Raw genomic sequence first — 19,299 nt, 5'->3', positions numbered from 1 at the left:
GGAATGACCTAACACTTGTGTGCCTCCCCATTTTGACGCTGTGTTCTCTGCTTTGCTCTCAGGGTAATTTCGGGGAGGTAGGGCCAGCTGGCAGTCCGGTAAGTGAGCTTTGGATGACAACAGCTCGAGGGAGCAGGACGAGGTGGGAGGTGGACAGACGTTAGGCCCCAGCATGGCCCAGGCAGATGCCGGGCATCACACATGGCTTCTTATCACACAGGGGCCACCAGGGCCTGCGGGACCCACAGGCATCAAAGGGGAGAAGGTGAGTCCGAAGACCTTCCCCATGCAGTCAGGGCCAGCATCCCAAACACACTCCTCCTGTCCTACTTCAAACCCTCCCAGGCTGCCCACTGCCTGAGGGTAACATCGGATCCCTTACCATGATGTTCAGAACTCCTGAGGCTTGGCCCCACCTCCTTTTTTAATCTGGTTTTCCACAATGTCTCCTGAGAGACCTGTCCCCCTGTCCAGTCCAGGTACTAGGTCAGGCCCGGCTACATTCCCAGCCCCAGATTCCAAGCCTGGGCTGGGGTCCCCCAATCCTGTGTCCTTGCTCGGCAGGGGGAGCCTTGTGAGCCATGCAGAACCCTGACCGAGCATCAGGATGAAGACAGCCACGTGGTAGCCTTGCCGGGGCCCCGCGGAGAGAAGGGGGAGCCCGGGCCTCCAGGTTTCGGTCTGCCAGGAAAACAGGTGAGTTCTGGGGCCTGTGGAGGTGGGATACAGGCAGGGCTGCCTGGGTCTCTAGGCTCCTGGTGCAGTGGAGGGGTAGGTGGGAGCGTGGAGGGGCCAGTGCCTCTGTCCCCAGAGGGAGCTGGCCTGACGGACCTCTGCCCTTCGTCCTGGGACACAGCATGGCTGAGTGTGCAGAAAGACCACCAACCTGGCACCAGACAGACCTGGGTGCAAAGCCCGCCTCTGCCTTTTACGAGCCCTTTGATTTGAGCCAGTTACCTCCCTTCTCTGTGTCTCTGTTTCCTACAAACAGTGTTGCTGTGAAGTCTAGGAACAATGTGTGTGAAGCATTGGTGGCACACAGTAGGCATTCAAGAATGATAATCACAGAAGAAAAGAATGACGGTTACCACTGGGCGATTGTTACTGTTACCGCTTCACTCATAGCAGGGAACGCTACCACAGTGCATATCATGGGCCATTTGCAGCCTCATATATATCAACTTGTCTAATCTCACAAGGGCTCTGTGGGATAGAAGGCTGTGCCCTTTTTATCATCCCCATTTGATAGATAAAGAAACTGAGGCACAGAGAGGTTAAGTAGCTTGCCAGTGTCACCCAGGCAGGAAGTCTGACACAAGGCTCTTAATCTACACAAATTCACTAGAAGGAGAGCAGAGGTTTTGTTTTGTCTCTGTGTTGTCTTTTCCTCGGATCTAACACACTGCCGGACACGTAAGGGTGTCTAGTATGAGGGAACGGACGCTGGAAATGGTTTCTTCTCAGGGCAAGGCCGGAGAGCGTGGACTGAAGGGGCAAAAGGTGAGAGAAAATTCGGTGGGCACAGGTGGGCACCGCCTTCTCTCAGATGCCGTCCCCACCTCCTATTCCTGAATCCCGCTCTCCACTCCCTGCCCAGCCCCCAACCCCAGTGAAGGGCTCTGAGTGCCCGTAGGTCCCAAGAGGCCACCATGCCCTGAGCTGGGTCATCCCTGCCCTCCTTGAATATTACTCCTTACAGGGTGATGCTGGGAATCCTGGAGACCCTGGAACGCCAGGCACCACGGGGCGGCCAGGACTGTCGGGAGAGCCAGGGGTTCGGGGCCCGGTGGGGCCAAAAGGAGAAAAGGTCAGTCAGGCAGGGGGCAGGTTGCCCCACGAGCAGAAGGAGATCAGGCAGAGAGCTAATGAGGGGAAGGACTTTGGGGTCAGGCCATGACCCTCATGAGATGCTGCCGGCACCGGGTGGAGGCGCCCTGGCTCTTCTCCAATATTGATATTCCGGGCTGAGGAGGGGTGGGCAGAGGGGCGGAGCTCCCCGAAGGGCACAAGGACCCCCGTTTCCAATGCCTCCTCTCTTGGCGGCCGGGCCTGGCTCACGGGTTCCTGGCTGTGCCCATCTCTGACCAGGGTGATGGCTGCACCGCCTGCCCCGGCCTGCAGGGGGCGCTGACAGACAGAGCAGGGCTGCCTGGAAAGCCAGGCCCGAAAGGAGATCCTGGGCCAGAAGGCGTGGGCCGGCCTGGTAAACCGGTGAGTTCTGGCTACCTGCCTTCTCGTCCTTCCCTCCCTGGGCTTTCTTTCTCTCCCTCCTGCCCCCTTGTCCTGGTGGGAGCCCTGGCTCACCTGTGTCTTTTAGGGCCAGCCTGGTCTACCAGGAGTTCAAGGACCCCCAGGACTGAAGGGCATACAGGTGTGTGTGAGTGTGGGGGGCCTGGGCTGCAGCCCTGTCGGGGTGGGGAGAAACTGGGGGCAAGTGGGCCTGGAGTGGGGAAGGGAGATCAGCCACTGAGCAGGGGGAGGGGGAGGGGGAGGAGGTTCAGGAGGAGGGGCTGGGGCAGGGGTGAAGGATGAAGATGGAATCTCAAGCTCAAGCTTGTCCTTCTGCCTATTTAGGGAGAGCCCGGCCCTCCAGGAGTGGGAGTCCAGGGGCCCCAGGTGAGCCTCTAGCGTTCCTTTGCCTGCTTGCCTCCCAACACCTACTCTCAGTTCAGTTCAGACGCTCAGTATTGTCCCACTCTTTGCGACCCCATGGACTGCAGCACACCAGGCTTCCCTGTCCATCACCAACTCCCGGAGCCTACTTAGACTCATGTCCCATTAAGTCAATGATGCCATCCAACCATCTCATCCTCTGTCGTCTCCTTCTCCTCCTGCCTTCAATCTTTCCCAGCATCAGGGTCTTTTCAAATGAGTCAGTTCTTTGCATCAGGTGGCCAAAGTATTGGAGTTTCAGCTTTAGCATCAGTCCTTCCAATGAACACTTACTTAGCCAACTGCTTACTCCCATCTGCCCCTCCAAACCTCAGCCTCCTCCCCGCCCCCAGAGGCTCCAGGGCACATCCCTGGCCTGCTGTCACTTCTCTCTGGGACTTTGGTTTGGACCCCCTGCCCCTCTTTGACCCTCCAAGTCTCCTTGTGGAGCCCTCCTGAGTTTGGGCTGGCAGATACCCCACCCTAGAGCAGGTCTGCCAGTGGGGCAGGTTGGCTTGGGCAGCTGTGACCCAGGCTGCCTTTTTCTGACTTTCAGGGGGATCCTGGAGCCCAGGGTTTGCCTGGCATTCAGGTACGTCTGCCTCGGGCCTTGGAGGAGCCTGGCAGGGGAAGGGGCCACCCAGGGATAGAGATAACTAAGTGTGCTTCCATCTGCAGGGGCTTCTGGGCCCTCGGGGACCACCTGGTCCTGCTGGAGAGAAGGGTGCCAAGGTGAGCCTCTGAGTCCTTGGGCTCTTGACTAGTAACGCTTCAGAATGTCCTGGCTGTGGGCACAGGGGATGTGGGAACTGAGGGATACTTATCAGACGGCTGCCCAAGGCCTGGTCTCACCTGCTGGATTGTCGCGAGCTTCAGACTTGGGCCCTGCAAACTTGGTACCCTCTCTTCCACAGGGATCTCCAGGAGTGAAAGGAGCCACTGGGCCTATGGGACCTCCTGGTGCCAGTGTCTCTGGGCCTCCGGTAAGGGCCCCTTCTGTATTCCACACTGGGGATGTTGCTGAGACTAAGGGCCTTGCTGCCAGGAAGAGGGCATGGGGCTGACCTTGCCTGTGGGGGATGGGAGGCGAGAGGCCTCAGCTCAGCCCAGGGTGGGAGTAGGAAGACCACACTGTTTGGCGGGAGTCCCTGAAGAATGACAGTATTGACCACCACCAGTTTTTGAGCAGTGACCACGCTGAGGCCCATGCTAAAACAGATTAACTTAATCCTCACAACAGCCCTGTAAGTGAACAGCTATGATTATTCCCATTTCACAGATGAGGACAATGAAAGCCTGAGAGTGAGGAGACAGAGCCAGGATTTGAACCCAGTTCTGTCCGACTCAAAGCCCATATGTTCAGCCCCCTACCCCACTTCAAAACTTGGAGTCATTCTGGATTATCTAAAACAGAGCTGACCAGTAGAACTCTCTGCCCCGCCTGAGCTACAGCCACCAGCCCCGTGTCACTCTTGAGTATTCAAAATATAGCTAGTGTGACTGAAGAATGAAATTTTACATTGAATTTAATTATTTTAAATTTAAGTGGCCACATGTGGCTGTTGGCTACCATGCTGGCCAGCATAGCTCCATCTAGACCAGCAACACTTTCCGTCTCATTACCCTCAAGGACCTCCCTTGATTACTGTCCCACCAATGATTCCCATATTCTGAAAGATGTATCTATTGAACAAATTGCACAGATTAGGTAATAATAAGTTCATTTCCTCATTTTTATTCATCAAAGACCTATATAACAGCTAGCTTCAGCTCCACATGAACCCACTAGAATTTTTCAAGACGATATAATTCTAGCCTGAATCAAAGAAATGCTACTCTGCAGCCAGCCGGTGCTGTGCCAGGTCGTGGGCAAATGTATAATTTTTCTTAAGCTTTTGGTAACGTTGAAAATAGCTCAGTGAACCATATCTTTTCTATCTTTATCGATCCCTAGAGAAAGTCCAGACCCAGTTTGGGAATCACTGATTCTCATGAGGGGGCTACGGCCCTACCCAAGTCCCCACTGTCGGTCTGGGTCGTCATGGTCCCTGCCTGAGCCGAGGAGCACCCCCCGCCCAGCCCCCGGTAAAGGCATATGTGAAGGTGAAGGAGGCCCTGGTCCTCAGGGAGCTCCGAGTCCCATGTGGGAAGGTGGCCTGTCCGGCAGGAGGCAGCTGTCTGCATGTGCCCTGGCTGGTCTCTCCAGACCAGCTTCCCTCAAGCTGAATCCCAGCCGCAAGGCTCCACAGTCCCTAGCTGAGTGATCTTCAGCACGTGACAGCCTCTCGGAGCCTTTAATTCCCTTTAATAAGAGCCGAAATCCCTATCTCCTCCTTAAGTCAACTGAGAGAACTTTTATGATGGAGAGACTGTGTCTCAAGCACCGAAGAGAGAGAGGATAGAGCAGGTACCTTGGGATAGAGCACAGACCGGGGTGCAGCCGTCCTGTTGGGCCTATTAGAAAATCTCATTAAGCCTTAGTTTCCTCCCCTGTGGGCTTCCCTTGTGGCTCAGCTTGTAAAGAATTCACCTGCAATGTGGGAAACCTGGGTTTGACCCATGGGTTGGAAAGATCCCCTGGAGAAGGGAAAGGCTACCCACTCCAGTATTCTGGCCTGGAGAATTCCATGGACTGTACAGTCCATGGGGTCGCAAAGAGTTGGACACGACTGAGTGACTTTCACTTCCTCTCCTGGAAGTGGAACAATACCATCCTACAGGGCTGGGAGCAGGGGGGTTCCGTCCACTGCCCTCTGACAGGCACTTGGCCCAGTGTCTGACACCCAGAAAGTGCTCAAGAAATGCCAGTCTTCCTCCTTCCTCCTCTCCTTGTCTCGTGGGCCTCAGTCTCCTCCTCTGGACATGGGCACTGAGATGTGGGTTCCAGGGAGCCCGGCGCTGCTTCCGTTTGTCCCGTCACCCTCCCCTCCAAGCAGGCCAGCTGGCTGGCTGTTGTCCAGCCCTGCCCACTGACCCTGGGCTCTCTCCCTGCAGGGCCCTGATGGGCACCAAGGACAGACTGGACTTCCAGGAGCCAGAGGGATGCCGGTGAGTGCTGTGTCTCAGGGCAGCAGGAAGCCACCGCTGGCCTTGATTCTGCAGCGCTATCTCCTCACCCACCTGTGTTTCTTCCCTGCAGGGTGAGAAGGGATCACAGGGAGAGAAGGTAAGTCCCAGGGACCTGTGACCAGTACCTCCAGGGGAATTAGCAGCCCCTAGAACCCTGCCACTCGGGGGATTCTCTGCACTTGGTCGTGACCCTGGACTGGAGGATGAGTGCTGAGGAGTCATCCTGGTCTTCTTGCCGCCCACCAGCTCCCTGGTTCCAGGTTGCAGGGGGCCCCAAACATTTCCCAGCTCACCTGGTTGCCAGCCCACGGCTCAACCAGGTTCCTAGGAGACCCAGAGAGCTCCAGGTCTCCCTACAGTGGGCAGCTGCATTTTCAGATGAGTGCCGAGTCACAGGACAGGGGAAGGAACTGGGTTCAGAAGAACTAGTGAGAGGACAGGGATGTGAGGGACCAGGAGAGAAGGGCATGGAAGGTGGCTGGGCCAAGGGGAATGAGCCCAAAAACCTGTGCAGTCGCAGATGGTGATGAAGCTGAAAAGGCAGTAATGGGAAGAGCTGTTGTTTGCTGAGTGCTTGGCATGTGGCAGGAACTCTGTATACATTCATCCAGTCCATCCTCATGACAGTCTATGCAGTGGGCATTATTATCCCCATTGTACAGATGAAGAGACTGAGGTTCAGAGAGGTTGAACAGATTACTCAAGGGCATAGTCATAAGAGGCAGATCCTGGATTTAAACCCTGCCCTCTCCATCTCTGGAGCCCACCCTGCCTCCCAGCTGTCAGTTTCCAGAGGGTACTCCATCCTTGTCCCTCTGCCACTGACAAAGGCTCTTCTCTTTTCAGGGCGAGCCGGGGGAGTGCTCCTGCCCCTCCCGAGGGGACCCCATCTTCTCTGGCATGCCGGTAAGTGGTGCCAAGAGCCTTCCCCCCGAACCTGGGGGAGAGGCCTGGCTTTCTGCCCCGTGCCCATGATGCACGGGCCCCCGTGCCCTGGCCAGCTGCCTCCCCACGCAGCCCTGCGCTTGGTGTGGACGTTGCCTATAACCTCTCCCCTTCTTTTGCGACCCCCACTCCCACCCAGGGTGCTCCGGGACTTTGGATGGGCAGCTCCTGGCAGCCGGGCCCGCAGGTGTGTCGCTTGTCTCCTCTGCGTCTCCTCTTGTCCGCCAGCACCCCAAGGCTTGCCCGTCCTCACACCGCTGCCCCAGCGATGGGGCGGAACTTTCTTCTGGGTCTGATGATTTCTTCTCTCCCTCAGGGTCCTCCGGGTGTTCCTGGACCACCAGGCCCTCCTGGAATGCCTGGGCTGCAGGTAAAGAGGGAGAGTGAAGGGAGGGCAGGGCGACAGGGCGCATGCTGTATGCTTGACCCCAAGTGTGCCGCTCCCTGGCCCCAACACCTGTATGTGTCATTTCTCGCTCCTTGTCTCCTGCTTCCCAGAGTGGTACCCAGGGCCCGCTGGTCCCTGAGGGCAGGCTGTGTGTACTCCCAGCTCCTTTCTGAGGCATGTCCCATTGAGTGTAGCCCAGGCATCGCACTGACACCCGTGCCAGCTTGGGCCTTGGTCAGCTGGCGGGAACCCAGAATCTAGGTCGACTAACAATCCTTGACACTGGTACAGAGCTCACCATTTTGGAGCAGCATTGACCATTCATTCATGCAACATATATTTCTGCGCATCTAGCACTTTCCATCTGGCACTGCTTTAGGTGCCAGCAATACAGCAGTGTACAGAAAGAGATCTCTGCTCTCTGGGAGCTTGCATTGTAGTAGGAGAGACAGATGATAAGCCAGAGAAAGAAATAAAATATAGTATGTTAGAAAGTGATACGCCCTGATGAGAAAGCTAAAACAGGGAGTGAAGATAGGAAATGGGAGGAGCCCAGGGCAGATATTTGAGAAAAGTGTTGGAAAGAAGGGAATGCCTGAATCAAGACCTAAAGGAAAAAAAGAGAAAAATAAAAAGATGCAAAGAAAATGAAGAGTGAGCCTGCAAAAGAGAATATTCATGACAGACAAAGCAGTAGGTGCAAAGGCCCGGGGGTGGGGCCATGCCTGCCATGCCTGGGGAGCAGGAAGGAGGCCACGGAGCGGGGAAGAGGAGCAGGCGGCATCGGGAGAGCCACGTGGCATTGTGATTAGAGTGTGCGTTCCGGAACCAAGCAGCCTGACTTTGAATCCCACGTCTGCTATGTGTTAGCTTTGTGATGCTGGGTATGTTACTTACCCTCTCTGTGTCTCAGTTCCTTCATCTGTTAAGGGGAAATAATTACCAAACCTACCTCATGGGGCCTTTGTGAGTATTGTTAAACAAGTTCAGTTCAGTTCAGTCGCTCAGTCGTGTCCGACTCTTTGCGACCCCATGAATCGCAGCACGCCAGGCCTCCCTGTCCGTCACCATCTCCCGGAGTTTACTCAAACTCACGTCCATCGAGTCGGTGATGCCATCCAGCCATCTCATCCTCTGTTGTCCCCTTCTCCTCCTGCCCCCAATCCCTTCCAGCATGAGGGTCTTTTCCAATGAGTCAACTCTTTGCATGAGGTGGCCAAAATATTGGAGTTTCAGCCTCAGCATCAGTCCTTCCAATGAACACCCAGGACTGATCTCCTTTAGGATGGACTGGTTGGATCGCCTTGCAGTCCAAGGGACTCTCAAGAGTCTTCTCCAACACCACAGTTCAAAAGCATCAATTCTTTGGTGCTCAGCTTTCTTCACAGTCCAACTCTCACATCCATACATGACCGCTGGAAAAACCATAGCCTTGACTAGACGGACCTTTGTTGGCAAAGTAATGTCTCTGCTTTTTAATATGCTATCTAGGTTGGTCATAACTTTCCTTCCAAGGAGTAAGCATCTTTTAATTTCATGGCTGCAATCACCATCTGCAGTGATTTTGGAGCCCCAAAAAATAAAGTCTGACACTATTTCCACGGTTTCCCCATCTATTTCCCATGAAGTGATGGGACCGGATGCCATGATCTTAGTTTTCTGAAATGTTGAGGTTTAAGCCAACTTTTTCACTCTCCCTTTTCACTTTCATCAGGAGGGTTTCTAGTTCCTCCACTTTCTACCATAAGGGTGGTGTCATCTGCATATCTGAGGTTATTGATATTTCTTCTGGCAATCTCGATCCCAGCTCGTGCTTCTTCCAGCCCAGCGTTTCTCCTGATGTACTCTGCATATAAGTTAAATAAGCAGAGTGACAATATACAGCCTTGACGTACTCCTTTTCCTATTTGGAACCCGTCCATTGTTCCATGTCCAGTTCTAACTGTTGCTTCCTGACCTGCATATAGGTTTCTCAAGAGGCAGGTCAGGTGGTCTGGTATTCCCATCTCTTTCAGAATTTTCCACAGTTTATTGTGATCCACACAGTCAAAGGCTTTGGCATAGTCAATAAAGCAGAATTAGATGTTTTTCTGGAACTCTCTTGCTTTTTTGATGATCCAGCGGATGTTGGCAATTTGATCTCTGGTTCCTCTGCCTTTTCTAAAACCAGCTTGAACATCTGGAAGTTCACGGTTCACATATTGCTGAAGCCTGGCTTGGAGAATTTTGAGCAATACTTTGCTAGTGTGTGAGATGCGTGCAATTGTGTGGTAGTTTGAGCATGCTTTGGCATTGCCTTTCTTTGGGATTGGAATGAAAACTGACCTTTTCCAGTCCTGTGGCCACTGCTGAGTTTTCCAAATTTGCTGGCATATTGAGTGCAGCACCCTCACAGCATCACCTTTCAGGATTTGAAACAGCTCAACTGGAATTCCATCACCTCCACTAGCTTTGTTCATAGTGATGCTTTCTAAGGCCCACTTGATTTCACATTCCAGGATGTCTGGCTCTAGGTGAGTGATCACACCATCGTGATTATCTTGGTCTTGAAGATCTTTTTTGTACAGTTCTTCCGTGTATTCTTGCCACCTTTTCTTAATATCTTCTGCTTCTGTTAGGTCCATACCATTTCTGTCCTTTATTGAGCCCATCTTTGCATGACATGTTCCCCTGGTATCTCTAATTTTCTTGAAGAGATCTCTAGTCTTTCCCATTCTGTTGTTTTCCTCTATTTCTTTGCATTGATCACTGAAGAAGGCTTTCTTATCTCTCCTTGCTATTCTTTGGAACTCTGCATTCAGATGCTTTTCTCCTTTGCTTTTTGCGTCTCTTCTTTTCACAGCTATTTGTAAGGCTTCCTCAGACAGCTCTTTTGCTTTTTTGCATTTCTTTTTCTTGGGGACGGTCTTGATCCCTGTCTCCTGTACAATGTCACGAACCTCTATCTATAGTTCATCAGGCACTCTGTCCATCAGATCTAGTCCCTTAAATCTATTTCTCACTTCCACTGTACAATCATAAGTGATTTGATTTAGGTCATACCTGAATGGTCTAGTGGTTTCCCCTACTTTCTTCAATTTAAGTCTGAATGTGGCAATAAGGGGTTCATGATCTGAGCCACAGTCCACTCCTGGTCTTGTTTTTGCTGACTGTATAGAGCTTCTCCATCTTTGACTGCAAAGAATATAATCAATCTGATTTCAGTGTTGACCATCTGGTGAAGTCCATGTGTAGAATCTTCTCTTGTGTTGTTGGAAGAGGGTGTTTGCTATGACCAGTGCGTTCTCTTGGCAAAACTCTATTAGCCTTTGCCCTGCTTCATTCTGTACTCCAAGGCCAAATTTGCCTGTTACTCCAGGTATTTCTTGACTTCCTACTTTTGCATTGCAGTCCCCTATAATGAAAAGGACATCTTTTTTGGGTGTTAGTTCTAAAAGGTCTTGTAGGTCTTCATAGAACCGTTCAACTTCAGCTTCTTCAGCGTTACTGGTTGGGGCACAGACTTGGATTACCATGATATTGAATGGTTTGCCTTGGAAATGAACAAAGATCGTTCTGTTGTTTTTGAGATTGCATCCAAGTACTGCATTTCGGACTCTTGTTGACCATGATGGCTACTCTATTTCTTCTGAGGGATTCCTGCCCACAGTAGTAGATATAATGGTCATCTGAGTTAAATTCACCCATTCCAGTCCATTTTAGTTTGCTGATTCCTAGAATGTCGACGTTCACTCTTGCCATCTCCTGTTTGACCACTTCCAATTTGCTTTGATTCATGGACCTAACATTCCAGGTTCCTATGCAATATTGCTCTTTACAGCATCGGACCTTGTTTCTATCACCAGTCCCATCCACAACTGGGTATCATTTTTGCTTTGGCTCCATCCCTTCATTCTTTCTGGAGTTATTTCTCCACTGATCTCCAGTAGCATATTGGGCACCTACTGACCTGGGGAGTTCCTCTTTCAGTATCCTATCATTTTGCCTTTTCATACTGTTCATGGGGTTCTCAAGGCAAGAATACTGAAGTCGTTTGCCATTCCCTTCTCCACTGGACCACAATCTGTCAGACCTCTCCACCATGACCCATCCATCTTGGGTGGCCCCACATGGCATGGCTTAGTTTCATTGAGTTAGACAAGGCTGTGGTCCATGTGATCAGATTGGCTAGTTTCAGTGCGTCTGCCCTCTGATGCCCTGTCGCAACACCTACCGTCTTACTTGGGTTTCTCTTACTTTAAACGTGGGGTATCTCTTTATGGCTGCTCCAGCAAAGCACAGCCGCTGCTCCTTACCTTGGACGAGGGGTATCTCCTCACGGCTGTATAGAACCTTGCCTGATATATAGTAAACACACAGAAGACATTAGCCATCATTATGACAACTACTGTTATGATTTTACATCCGTTCTCTTGCATTCATCTGGGCCTTACATCAACTCCAATAGGAGGGCAGTGTTATCCCCAAGTCACAGCTGAACACACTGAGGCTCTGGGAGGTGAAATATCTTGTCTAAAGTCATCGGCTAGGAATTGGCAGCACTGGACTGGGGCTTTCCCAAGCAGGGCACTTTTGTCTGACCTCCACTGCCCTGCAGGGTGGCTCCCCCAGGCTTGCATGCCAGGCCACACTTCCCAGAGACCCTAGGAGGCACAGACAGTGGCTTCTGCAAGTCTGGCTCCCAGCTCTTGAACGAGTGAGTCTCACCTGATAAAGCAAAGGAGAATCACATGGAAGATTTTTACAAACCACTTGCTCTGCCCTGATGATCTATTATACACCGGCTTCCACCCTGGCCTGAGAATTGGCTCTGGGGACCCCCTTTGCTGATGGGAGCCTCTGTCAAGATTCCAGTTCTCTGTCTCTTCAGAGCCAACTTTGGGTCCCCCACAGGCCAGCCTCACCTTTACCAAGTGTCCAGACTTCCTGCCGCATGGCCAGGAAACAGGAATCAGTCTGCAGGGGGCTTGCGGTTTGCCAGGAGAAGTGTGAGAGTCATTTCAAAGTGACCCATTAACAAGCACACGCTGATGTCATGTGAACCTGGCCAAGACACGCTGGGGGAACGAGGCAGAAAGAATGACTGCCACCAAGTCTGGGCCCAGGCACCAGAGTCCCCGTCTGGCACCAGTGCTGGAGACCCAGCTGAGGCTGCTGCCAGTGGGCACCTGCCCCATGCTAGGCCGGGGCAGGTCCCCATGCCTGTGGTCTCCCGCAGTCCTTCCAAGGAAGAGAGAGCCCAGCAGTAACTCTCTTCAGGCACAGGAACAGGCTCAGAGATACACAGCATCCCAACTCCAGTAATGACATCCATTCCTACAGACATTAAGAAATGTGCGGTTCTATAGCTAGTGGATGGTGCGTAGGTAGCTCTTCAGTCTACAGTAGAACCAAGTGGGAGGTGGGGTGCTGGGAGGGCAGGACAAGAAATTCACAGTCTCAGACTTGAACGAACACATGGGCAATGAAGAAGGGAGCAGGGGTGACTGATACTTCAGGGGTATGATTAGAATGAACATGGTCAGGTGCTATTCTAAATACTTTACCTTCTTAACTCACTGAGGGCTCAGAATGAGCAGGGCTGGGTGACGGCACGTGGGGTGCAGGAGGGGCCGGGGGAGACTGGCTCTAGGTCCGTCTCAGGCCTGGTGGAGCCTGGCCTGAAGTCAGGTGGGCTGCCAGGGAGGATGCCAGGTTCTATTGCTGGGCACTGCGCCTTGAAGGGAGGCCGGCTATCAGAGTAGACCAAGGGAACCCCGCTGGGGGGAGCAGCAGTGCATCCACGCGGCACACAGTTGATGCGTGCCTCCTCCAGGGCACTGGGGATTCAAAACTGAACACACGCCCAGCCTCCATGGAGTATTTAATATGCAAATATGCATTGTGTGTCTGTAAGGGGAACGGAGTCTGGGTGACAAACATTTAACATGAGCATCGCAGGTGCCAGGCTCTGTACGAAGCTCCTTATAGCCATGATCTCCTTTATGTCACCCCGTAAACTACAGAAAAGGAAACGGAGGCAGAGATTTTTTTTCCCCTCCCAAGCAACCTGCCAAAAGCTGTGCAGGTGGTCAGTTAGGATCTGCACCTGGATGGGTCTGACTCCCGGCCTCCACCCTGTGTGTGCACGAGCGTTCTGGGAGATGCTTTTTGAGGAATGATGCTGAAATAGTCGTTAAGAGGGGGGTTGAAGTCAATGGTCCTCAGTCTGCATCTCGCCTCTGTGCCTTGCTCATCCTGTGACCTTTAGCAAGTTACTTGCCTCTCCGAGTTCTTCGTCTTGTTTTTACGCTGGAGATAACACCCAACACACCGAAACAATTGTGGTGACTAAATGAGAAAATACAGTGAGAAAATATAGGAAAAGTACTTAGCACAGAAAGAAACCATAGTTATTTACTACAGAGAAGACCCTCTGCCCCTAACGTGCAGGGGAAGAACTCTTTTGGACTGTTTTATTGGGGGGGGGGGTGTCGCCCCTCTGGGCCTACCTCAACTACCCCTACGAACCGTCTGGAGACTTTCGAGCTAAGAACAGACATCAGCTTTGTGCCAGCCCAGGCTCTCATCTCTGCAGGATAAAGGGAAGGGGCAGTGATGGTGAGGATGAATCAGAGGGACCTGCAGGCTAGAGAGAGGTGTCCACTCACCCGTGTCTCTTCTTGGCTGCAGGGGGTGCCCGGGCACAACGGTTTGCCAGGACAGCCCGGGCTGACTGCAGAACTGGTAGGTACTGGCCAGATCTCACCACCCACCACCTCCCCTACTCTTCTCAGGGCTGAATTTGCCATGCCAGCACCCTTAGTCTCAGTGCGGGTCCCTCTTCCCTCCCTCTTCCGAGGCTGGGAGAAGCCTGGATCCCACGTGGCTTCCCAAGGCTTCACCTGGTGCCCTAAGTCCCCATGCTCCTTCTGAGACCTCGTGTCTGTCTCTTGCAGGGATCCTTGCCCATTGAACAGCACCTCCTGAAGGTAAGAGCGTCAGAGGAAGAGCATGGGAACCGGCAAGGCTTCCCCTAAGGGGGTCGACATAGTCAGCGCTCAGCTGCACAGCGCCGCTCACACGGCGCCCTCACAGAGAGCTGCAGATGGAGCTGTTTGTGGGGACCAGGCATGCCACACATCTGTATAAGGGGGCCTAACACAGTGCCGGCTCAGAACAGACCCCCCCAGTCAGTGTTTGCTGAACGAGTGTTTGAAGGAATCCTGCAAAGGCACCCACGTGGCCATGGGTGCTCTTGTCAGTTGCACCTGTGAGACCTGCCCGCAGCTGCCGCTGGTGAGGTCACAGTGGGGCGGAGCGGGGAGGGGAAAAGTGCACTCTTCCAGCTGCCTCGCAGGGGCCTGCGAGGGTTATGCGCTACGGTTAAGACTGGGTGAGGGCCTGGAAGAAGCCTCCGCTGTCCCCGGTCAATTCAGAAAGAATCCAGGAAGGAGCAGGGTTTGAGAGGCAATTCTAGTGGTGCAAGAACCAGGAGCTGGGGCCTGGTGGGAGGGCTGGCCTGAGCTGTCAGCAGCATTAAGTCTCACACCCCGGGGCTGTGGTCTGGTCTGACCTCCCACGCTGGGCACCATGGGTGACACAGCCTTTCATTGCTCAATCACCTCTAAAGACCAGATCAGGACTCTTCCTCCTCCAGCTCAGCAGCCCTAGGGGTCCATCCCAGGCTCCCTCCGGAGCACCCCTGTCCTGGGCACCCCCTTCTAGCACTGGCTGGTAAGTGCTCTGGACCTCCCATGAGTCCAGCAGTTCTGCTCAGAACAGAGCATGGGGTGCCCCACCCTGCTGTGGACAGCAGTCGTTGTCAGAAGCAGCTTGAGGTTGGGCTAACCTGGCGACAGTTATAGGTTGGATCATGGTGAGGCTGTGGCAGCGAACCCCTGCTCTTCCACTCTAGGCCTCTGGCAAGCCGAGGTTCCCCAAGGTCTGCCCCCGGGCAATGATGGTATGACTCCAAAGGTAGCATTCAACATTCTCTGTGTAACATGTCATTTGACAGCTTCGTGATCAAGTGCTCCATGGAGGGCCCCCGACAGGAACCGAGTGTGGTCTGGAGAAGGGGTCCGATGGCGCCCCAGGGGGTGCTGACTCCCACAGGCCCTCACAGCCCAGGGAAAGCCTGAGTCTGTGGACAGAGCGCTCGTTACACCCTCAGATCAAACTCCAATCCCGGGTCCCACTTAACTTATCTAAAGTTAAGTCTCTTTGAGCCTTGGCTTTCTCATCTCCAGAGTGCTTGTAAGATGACCCGCCTCACTGCACTGTCTGGGTTGAACGCGGTCATGTGCAGAGGCCTGTCACCACGCCTGATGTCACGAGTGCTGAGTCAATGACAGCCATTATCACTGAGCTGCACAGCGAACAGTGGCGATGGAGTGGCAGCTCCTCTAGAGGCCCACGGACGCCCCCCCACCCCACCAGGCTGTGGGTAGATGCCCGGCTCCCGAGTCCTCTGAAACTGTAGTCTAGTTTTCTCTAGTAGGTTTCATTTTAAGGGGGAGCAAGGACTCATAGCCTCCATCAGACACTCAGAGAGGTCTGTGACCCCAAGAGGTTAAAGCCTCCAGGAAAGAGGAGGACCTTTCTCATCACAGGAAGACTTCAGGCCCGCACACTGGGGAGCCCGTGACAGCCGGGACCTGCCGTCCCATCCCCAAGGCTGCGAAGGGCCGGCAGCTGTTTCCTTGGCTCCCTTGGGCAGAGGAGCTGCTGTGTGGAGCTGGCCTTTTCAGGCTGAATCCTGGTGGCATGTCCTCACAGTGGGCGCAGGTTGCAGGAACAGCCGGGACAGATGGTCCTCCCTCCGGCGGGCCCCTCCGCCTCCTCCCACATGGCTCTCTGCAAAGTGGCATTGGCTTGGCCCTACTCGAGCTTCTTCCTGGAGGAAACTCAAAGCCAGTGTTGGGACCGGGTTCCCCAAGGAGGCAGCCAAGTGGCCGCAGGGATGTGGCTGGGGAGGAAGAGAACGGTGGCTGGGGAGGTCTTAAGAGTGTGGGTGGGGGCCTAGTCTGCAGGGCACCCCGGGCTGGGTTCGGAGCAGGGATTCCCCCCATCCGGCCCATCCTGGCCCTTCTCCGGCTCTGGCCCCACCGCCCTCCCTTTCTCCTCATCAGAGCATCTGCAGGGACTGTATCCAGGGCAAGATGGCCCACGAGGTGGCCCTCCTGGAAAGCGGAGAGAAGGGAGACCAGGGCATCCCCGGCGTGCCAGGCCTTGACAGCTGCGCCCAGGTAGGAGGCAGGGGCGGGGGGTGGGGGACTCGGGGTGGCCCTGGTGGGGGGCGAGCTCCCCAGCTGACCCCCGACGCTGACTGGGCCTCTGGCTGTCGTCCGCAGTGCTTCATGGAGCGGGAGCGCCCGAGAGCCGAGGAGGCCCGGGTGAGTGGGCCTCCGTCTTCTCCTCGCCTCCTGCCCCGTGTCCCACGGGGCTGCTCACACTCACTGTCCATCCCGCTCCAGGGGGACAACCACGAGGGAGACCCGGGCTGTGCAGGGAGCCCCGGGCTGCCGGGTCCTCCGGGACTGCCTGGCCAGAGAGGAGAAGAGGTAAGAGCCTGGGCTGGGCCCCGAGGCGGCTGGTGTCTGCACCTCAATGAGCCCCGGTTCCTGAGGGCAGTCTCATCCTGCCAGTGGTCTCCTTGGACCTTCTGGTGGCTCCTCGTCTCCCCTTGGGAGTCCCTCAGGGGGCACTAAGGCGTCAGGCCACCCCGCACCCCTCACTGCACTGGCTTCATCTGCCCGCCTGGCGCCCGGGGCCTCCGCGCAGTGCTGGGCCCCCGGCCACTCTTCCTACCTTGGCCTGCAGCTCTTTCTTCTCCAGGGCTCGCGCCCTCACCCCTTCAGCCCCCTCCCTTTTTTTTTTTTTTTTTCCAAAGATTACCTTCTCAGTGAGATATTCCCTGTTGTTCAATCACTAAGTCACGTCCGACTCTTTGCTGGACCATGGCACACCAGGCTTCCCTGTCCCTCCCCATCTCCCGGAGACCTTCCCTGACCATCCTCTAGAAGGGAGACCCCACACACCCCACATCCCTCGAGCCCCAGGCCCTCTCCCTGCCCCGTGCGCTTCGCCCTCTGGCGTCCTGTGTTCCCTTCCCTCGGGAGCACACTGCAGGTATCTGCTGAGCACCGCCTGCGTGCCAGCCCCTGTTCTATTCTTTCCTGTCCACCTCTTCCCAGAACGTAACAGCCACAAGGCAGGGATTTTAACGTCCCGATTACTGTTGTGTCTTCAGCACCTGGGTTGGTGCTCAGTACGTAACAGTTGCTCGATAAATGTTAGTTGGATGATTGAACGGACCGAATGAAAGCTTTACCATCCAGCACTGACAGCAGCTGCCTCTTGACTCTGTGGCAGGCTTGCAGAGGGGGCTGTGGAGATCCCCGGCGCTGCAAGCTCTGAGCCTCTTCATTTATTTCCGTGGCTTCCTTCGCAGGGTCCACCCGGTATGAGGGGCTCCCCGGGTCCTCCAGGCCCTATTGTGAGTATCCATGGTCTTCTGGGCTGCTTGAGAGGCTCTCAAAGGAGACGTAAAACCCAGACACCATTCTGCTGCCTTGTCCCAGGAAGCTGGGCAGGACAGAAAGGGGAACGTCTTCTGCCTTTCCCTCGTCACAGCGTCTGTGGGGACTGTGGTCTCCCACCTCCGAATCCCCCAGAGCCGGCCTGCTCCGCCATGATCTGCCTGTGGAGGAGGCCTCGGGGCATATCTGTGTTTCCCACTCCCCGCCATCCCCCACCCCTGCTATGTTTTGCACGACGGCTCATGGTCTGGATTGCCAGGAAAGCGTGTGGCAACCTGCAGGCAGGGGCCGGAAGCTAAGGTGGAGCCGCCCTCCATGGCTCTGTAGGGCCAGTCTCTAGGACAAGCCTGCAGAGGCCAGCCTAGGAGCGTCTCCCCTGGTGTTGACATGGCAGGGACGTAGAAGTGACTAGGAAAACCCGGAAGAACCGATAATGCTTCCTTTGGAGGAAAAAAAAAAAATTGGCCGGTGGGAGCCATCTTAGAACCAGGGAGCCCCGACCTGGGGGCCCGTGGAGGTCAGGTAACAGGCACCGTGGGCTTCCACTCTGGCACTGGGGTTCACCTGGACGTGGGAAGATGTGGGCCAGTGGTCTGATTCCGGGGGCTGTTGCACGTCTCCGCCGTCAGCAGAGCCATTCATTCTTCCTGGAGCCGAGGCGAGGAGCAGGTGGCTTCTGGGCCAAGACTCGGGACGAGTCTCTTTTCTAGCTGCCTTGATAATACCCCCATGACTTCCTTTCCCCGTGAGCCCTCAGCCCCAGATCGTGACCCAGGGTTACTGTGCTTGTGAGATGTGACCTGCCTGTTTCTCCCACCAGGGCCCCCCAGGTTTTCCTGGTGCTGTTGGCTCCCCCGGATTGCCTGTAAGAACCTAGCGCTGCTCGACCTCCCCTCCCCTGCCAGCCAGGTCTCTGTGGCTTTTGCTCGTCTCCCTTCCTGCCGTGCCCTGGCCTCCCTCCTCCTTGTGTGTGTGTGTGTGTGTGTGTGTGTGTGTGTGTGTGTGTGTGTCATCGTCGTCATACCCTGCAGGCTCGGTAGCTAACGACACAGGTTCCCTGAGGTCCCAGCAGCTTGGACAGCCTCCCAGTCTTTGGCTCTCTTTCCATTTTTCCCTTCTCCCTCTTCTGCTTTCTCTCTCTTTCTCTCATCGTCTGTCTTCTCCCCCCTTCCGTTTCCCTTTTTTCTCTCCCACAATCACACATCACTCCCCCCTAAATCCTCCGGAGCTATTTTACCTTCTTATTTTAAGCTGGTGCCTCTAGGGGCCTCTTTATTCCCTCCCTTCTCACTCTGCCTCCTGCTTCTCCCACCTTTGGTGTTGACTGAAGATTTGCTGAAAGTAGTTCTTGGGGCCCTGCCAGGCGCCTGGCACAGAGCCCGGCAGAGATGCCAAAGCTTCAGGGCTTCACACTGCAGGCTGGCACGGGTTCGCTGCCCTGCTGCTTGGCGGGGCTGGTCCAGCGGCGCCCCGGGGGTTTCAAGGCGGCCACGCTTGCAACCTTCCCCATCATCCTAGAGGAAGCTTCCTCCTCTTCCCTTCTTCTTCTTTGGCTCTGGGCTAAGTCTGCTCTGAAGCTGGGCATGTGATGCCAGCAGTAGGGTTTCTGGGTGTCACGGGGCCCTGCCCCTCCTGCCCAGTGTCTTGGCCACCTCCTTCTGCCCGGTGTCGTTAATTGCTCTGCCTTCGTCATCATCACAAGTACGTTTAAGTCATTCTCAT

At 54.7% G+C, this 19,299-nt stretch overlaps 1 protein-coding gene across 9 annotated transcripts in view; it reads left to right on the top strand.

Annotated features, from left to right (window-relative positions):
* COL16A1 (collagen type XVI alpha 1 chain) overlaps nt 1–19,299 on the top strand; it is a 55,967-nt gene that overhangs the window by 18,581 nt on the left and 18,087 nt on the right. For 4 of the 9 annotated variants that reach the window (XM_018057449.1, XM_018057493.1, XM_018057459.1 and 1 more), the window contains 23 exons: nt 63–98; nt 221–265; nt 565–696; nt 1,465–1,500; nt 1,700–1,807; nt 2,089–2,211; nt 2,318–2,371; nt 2,575–2,616; nt 3,209–3,244; nt 3,331–3,384; nt 3,567–3,635; nt 5,647–5,700; nt 5,792–5,818; nt 6,568–6,627; nt 6,806–6,853; nt 6,983–7,036; nt 13,727–13,780; nt 13,993–14,025; nt 16,168–16,284; nt 16,390–16,431; nt 16,513–16,599; nt 17,490–17,534; nt 18,398–18,442. In XM_018057449.1, the coding sequence (XP_017912938.1) occupies nt 63–98; nt 221–265; nt 565–696; nt 1,465–1,500; nt 1,700–1,807; nt 2,089–2,211; nt 2,318–2,371; nt 2,575–2,616; nt 3,209–3,244; nt 3,331–3,384; nt 3,567–3,635; nt 5,647–5,700; nt 5,792–5,818; nt 6,568–6,627; nt 6,806–6,853; nt 6,983–7,036; nt 13,727–13,780; nt 13,993–14,025; nt 16,168–16,284; nt 16,390–16,431; nt 16,513–16,599; nt 17,490–17,534; nt 18,398–18,442 (1,401 nt within the window). The remainder of the gene's footprint in view (nt 1–62; nt 99–220; nt 266–564; nt 697–1,464; nt 1,501–1,699; nt 1,808–2,088; nt 2,212–2,317; nt 2,372–2,574; nt 2,617–3,208; nt 3,245–3,330; nt 3,385–3,566; nt 3,636–5,646; nt 5,701–5,791; nt 5,819–6,567; nt 6,628–6,805; nt 6,854–6,982; nt 7,037–13,726; nt 13,781–13,992; nt 14,026–16,167; nt 16,285–16,389; nt 16,432–16,512; nt 16,600–17,489; nt 17,535–18,397; nt 18,443–19,299) is intronic. The other 5 variants (XM_018057468.1, XM_018057511.1, XM_018057487.1 and 2 more) reach the window with 3 other exon arrangements.

Source organism: Capra hircus, chromosome 2, assembly GCF_001704415.2.
Source record: "Capra hircus breed San Clemente chromosome 2, ASM170441v1, whole genome shotgun sequence".
Taxonomy (NCBI): Eukaryota; Metazoa; Chordata; class Mammalia; order Artiodactyla; family Bovidae; genus Capra; species Capra hircus.
This window is presented reverse-complemented; position numbering and strand designations above follow the sequence as displayed.